We start from the raw sequence: 5,000 nt of genomic DNA on the forward strand, positions 1-5,000 counted from the left end.
ATTTCGAGTCAACGAGTGCTGGTATTTCGAGTCAACGAGTGCTGGTATTTCGAGTCAACGAGTGATGGTATTTCGAGTCAACAAGTGATGGTATTTCGAGTAAACGAGTGCTGGTATTTCGAGTCAACAAGTACTGCAACTCGAGTCAACAAGTGCTGCAATTCAAGTCAACATGTACTGGTATTTCGAGTCAACGTGTACTGGTAATTCGAGTCAACGAGTGCTGGTAATTCGAGTCAACAAGTGCTGGTAATTCGAGTCAACAAGTGCTGGTAATTCGAGTCAACACGTGCTGGTAATTCGAGTCAACAAGTGCTGGCAATTCAAGCCAACAAGTGCTGGTAATGCGAGTCAACAAGTACTGCAATGCGAGTCAACAAGTGCTGCGATTCTAGTCAACAAGTGCTGGTAATTCGAGTCAACAAGTGCTGGTAATTCGAGTCAACGTGTGCTGGTATTTCGAGTCAACAATTGCTGCAATTCGAGTCAACAAGTGCTGGTAATTCGAGTCAACGTGTGCTGGTAATTCGAGTCAACAAGTGCTGGTAATTCGAGTCAACGAGTGCTGGTAATTCGAGTCAACAAGTGCTGGTAATTCGAGTCAACGAGTGCTGGTATTTCGAGTCAACAAGTGCTGCGATTCTAGTCAACAAGTGCTGGTAATTCGAGTCAACAAGTGCTGGTAATTCGAGTCAACGAGTGCTGGTATTTCGAGTCAACAAGTGCTGGTAATTCGAGTCAACGAGTGCTGGTAATTCGAGTCAACAAGTGCTGGTAATTCGAGTCAACGTGTGCTGGTATTTCGAGTCAACAATTGCTGCAATTCGAGTCAACGATTGCTGCAATTCGAGTCAACGATTGCTGCAATTCGAGTCAACGAGTGCTGGTAATTCGAGTCAACAAGTGCTGGTAATTCGAGTCAACAAGTGCTGGTAATTCGAGTCAACAAGTGCTGGTAATTCGAGTCAACGAGTGCTGGTAATTCGAGTCAACAAGTGCTGGTAATTCGAGTCAACGTGTGCTGGTATTTCGAGTCAACGTGTGCTGGTATTTCGAGTCAACAAGTGCTGGTAATTCGAGTCAACAAGTGTTGGTAATTCGAGTCAACGAGTGCTGGTAATTCGAGTCAACAAGTGCTGGTAATTCGAGTCAACGAGTGCTGGTAATTCGAGTCAACAAGTGCTGGTAATTCGAGTCAACGTGTGCTGGTATTTCGAGTCAACAAGTGCTGCGATTCTAGTCAACAAGTGCTGGTAATTCGATTCAACGAGTGCTGGTAATTCGAGTCAACAAGTGCTGTTATTTCGAGTCAACAAGTGCTGCGATTCGAGTCAACATGTGCCGGCAATTCGAGTTAACGAGTGCTGGTAATTCGAGTCAACAAGTGCTGGTAATTCGAGTCAACGAGTGCTGGTATTTCGAGTCAACGAGTGCTGTAATTCGAGTCAACGAGTGCTATAATTCGAGTCAACGAGTGCTGGTAATTCGAGTCAACGAGTGCTGGTAATTCGAGTCAACGAGTGCTGGTAATTCGAGTCAACGAGTGCTACAAGTTGAGTCAACGTGTGCTGTAATTCGAGTCAACGAGTGCTGTAATTCGAGTCAACGAGTGCTGTAATTCGAGTCAACGAGTGCTGTAATTCGAGTCAACGAGTGCTGTAATTCGAGTCAACGAGTGCTGTAATTCGAGTCAACGAGTGCTGTAATTCGAGTCAACGAGTGCTGTAATTCGAGTCAACGAGTGCTGTAATTCGAGTCAACGAGTGCTGTAATTCGAGTCAACAAGTGCTGCAATTCGAGTCAACGAGTGCTGTAATTCGAGTCAACGAGTGCTGTAATTCGAGTCAACGAGTGCTGTAATTCGAGTCAACGAGTGCTGTAATTCGAGTCAACGAGTGCTGTAATTCGAGTCAACGAGTGCTGTAATTCGAGTCAACGAGTGCTGTAATTCGAGTCAACAAGTACTGCAATTCGAGTCAACGTGTGCTGTAATTCGAATCAACGAGTGCTGTAATTCGAGTCAACAAGTACTGCAATTCGAGTCAACGAGTGCTGCAATTCGAGTCAACGAGTGCTGTAATTCGAGTCAATGAGTGCTGGTATAAAGTGTTGAGTAAATATATTTTCGTGCTAAATCCTAGAAGCAGACCATCGTTTATATGCAATGTTATCCTTCATGACTATAATAAAATAGAATTCCAATTATTCCATTCGTGGTTTTAGTTCAACCCTGAATTGATAGACGTATAAAAGTAAAGCAACAGCTGGTATGCAAAAATGTCAAACCCTCTTTAAAATTCAAGAAAAGATAATCGCAGTAGAGAAGCTTAATTTCTTTTTAATTAATCGTATAGGAAGTGATGAACAAAATTCATTGGTCCCTCGTACATCTCTGTCAACGTAAGGATCAAATTTCTTTATTTGCCGAATTAAGATATTTGCCGATAATTTGGGCGCAACGCTCCTCTGGTAGGTAACTGGTAGCCATTGAGATTTTGTTTCATGGCATCCTACATGATTGACAAAAAAGAAATCGGGCTTCTCCTGTGTGATAATTTTTTCTTAAATTTTGAAGAGAAATTGACATCAATAATCATAACGTTCTTTGGCAATGCCAATGACCAGTTCAGAGGTTGTCTTTCCTATATTTGCTACATAATGCTTAAAGGAATTAGTATCAAGATTCTCTGTTGTAGATTAACCTTCGTAGCATTTGGCCTTGCATGAGCAGTAAAGGTTATAACAATAGTAACAACAAACTAAATGTAAACTCACATCTAACACCATCTGTGAATTACTTCACTTCATCTGTTTCCAAACTACAGTGGATTAAGATGTATATGTGTATTATGAGAATCTCTTAATTTACATGTAGAAACCAGGGTCAGTTTTTGAAGTTTCTTTTATACACTTAGGTGCTGGTGGAAACATTTGAAGAGGGAGAGCAGATGATCGATTTCATTGGCACAACAGGAGAAGGGAAACCTGTAGAACTCAAGAAACGTTTGGCGGAGATCGGAGTCGACGCATTGCTAAAAATGGTAACTAAAAACAATATTATCAGTACATGAATGACCCATTATTTTTTCTGTGGTCATTAGGTAATATGGTTGTCTTTTCTTTACCAGGTGTTTGTAGACAACCTTGTACATGTTGATCTACATCCAGGCAACATCTTGGTTCAAAACAACAGTGCGAAGGAAGAGGGCAGTGAGGCGACCTCAGGTGATGCTGTCAAATTCATGATGGTGGATGTTGGGTGCGATACTTTTGTCATGCATGTGGAGCCAGACCCAAATCCACTGCGCATCTGCCTCCTTGACTGTGGTGTTGCATCCAGGCTTAAAGAGAAAGATTTGGCCAATTTCAAGGCTGTCTTCCGACAAGTGGTGTTTGGCGATGTAAGTTCTCTTGCTATGACTGTTGTGCTATATGTTTACAAGTTTATGGAAGATTTTAGCATACTGTTAATTTTGTCATTAATTGCATCTTCAGGGAGAGTCTGTGGCAGACTTGTTCCTCAATAATAGTGAACATTGCTGTAAGGACCCTGAAGCCTTCAAAGCAGAGATGACTAGCCTTGTAGATTCAGCCAGAGAAGATACAATAGCATTATCACAGGTAAGTTTTCTCAGAGGAAAAGACATAGACAGCACAAGAACTAACCAACACAATTTTTCATGTGAAGTGGCATGAATATCTCAATTTTTGTAAATTTAAATGAAAAACCTGACCATATCATCAATAGTGTACTAGAGATCAGATTACAGAATTTTTAATGGTCTCAACAGATTGATGTTGGGGTCCTGCTCCAGCAAGTTTTGAGTATCCTTTTACGTCATCAAGTGCGCCTGGAATCTGCCTTTAGTGCTGTGGTCTTAGCAGTCTTTGTGCTGGAAGGTCTTGGTCGAACATTGGACCCCAACATGGACATCTTAGAGAGAGCAAGACCAGTCTTAGTAACTGGAAAAGTGAAATGATTTTGATGTTAATGACTTTATAAGAGATTGCTTACTGAAAAATGCTGTTTGGATGGATTCAGTTACTTTTCAGATAAGTAATACAAGGATTGTTTAATAGTATGTTTGAAGGTTGACTCCTTTTGGCATGAAGCCTGAAATTCCATTGATGTAGTAGCATTTGGACAATTACCATGATAATTTTAGATGTTTCTGCTCTTACCAGAGATTCCTTAATTTCCTCTTTATCTCTTGTAAAAACATCAACTTGTGCTTTACCAGCTAGGTAGAAAGATAAGAGTACCAGTATTTTAGCATACTTTCAATGATAATTTTTATTATCGAAAAATTATTACCACATTCTGGTCAAAAGTATTCCTGAAAAAAAGACAATAGTATATTTATACCAACTGTATATGATAACAATAGCCTCAGCTATTAAAATAGCAAAATATAATTAAAGTAAGATAGAGCTAAATTAATGAAAGTTTACCAAGAGTATGTATTGTATTATATTGTTGTATTGTTTTTATAGACTCTTGGTTACATACTTACCATGGTTAGACCTTTGATTTTTGGTCAACCTGAACAGTTGTATATGACTTCATATTTGTTGAGTGGCAGGTTTATTATCAAGGTTGTTATAATTAATAGCATTACAGAGATTATGATAATGTTGGTCAGGAATAACTTGCTCATTTCTGTTAAGCTGAGTGGTGTCTTTTTGTAAGGCTTTTTTTTTCTCAATGCAAAATTGAGTATCTTGAATCCATTCTTTTAGTTCATTTTAATATAACATTTAAAACAGAAACCAACACAAGACACTGAAGATCCAGATACATCATATAGGATTTAAGAAAGAACAAGTCAGATGTTTATGTATGTGACAGACTAAATAAATGAAACTAATTTTAAACAAAAACATCATATTATGTAAAAGAATATTAGATTCCAGAGATGAGGATTTAGAAATATAGAAATTCTGAATTTATAGAAAGGCTTTGACATTATGCTTTGTCTGTCTGTGTCTGTACTTTGGCA

General features: G+C 39.1%; 1 protein-coding gene across 1 annotated transcript in view; it reads left to right on the forward strand.

The window, feature by feature from the left end:
- The first annotated feature begins 2,892 nt into the window (after positions 1 to 2,892).
- Positions 2,893 to 5,000, forward strand: part of LOC122266210 (putative aarF domain-containing protein kinase 2) — a 2,238-nt gene continuing 130 nt past the window's right edge. The window contains exons 1-4 of the mRNA XM_086543233.1: positions 2,893 to 3,041; positions 3,129 to 3,401; positions 3,496 to 3,621; positions 3,792 to 5,000. The exon at positions 3,792 to 5,000 is cut by the window's right edge and continues 130 nt beyond it. Of these exons, the coding sequence (XP_086399359.1) occupies positions 2,949 to 3,041; positions 3,129 to 3,401; positions 3,496 to 3,621; positions 3,792 to 3,980 (681 nt within the window). The 5' untranslated portion in view covers positions 2,893 to 2,948 and the 3' untranslated portion in view covers positions 3,981 to 5,000. The remainder of the gene's footprint in view (positions 3,042 to 3,128; positions 3,402 to 3,495; positions 3,622 to 3,791) is intronic.

Source organism: Penaeus japonicus, unplaced genomic scaffold (genome assembly GCF_977035675.1).
Source record: "Penaeus japonicus unplaced genomic scaffold, GWHDUDI00000001_assembly GWHDUDI00000013, whole genome shotgun sequence".
Classification (NCBI taxonomy): domain Eukaryota; kingdom Metazoa; phylum Arthropoda; class Malacostraca; order Decapoda; family Penaeidae; genus Penaeus; species Penaeus japonicus.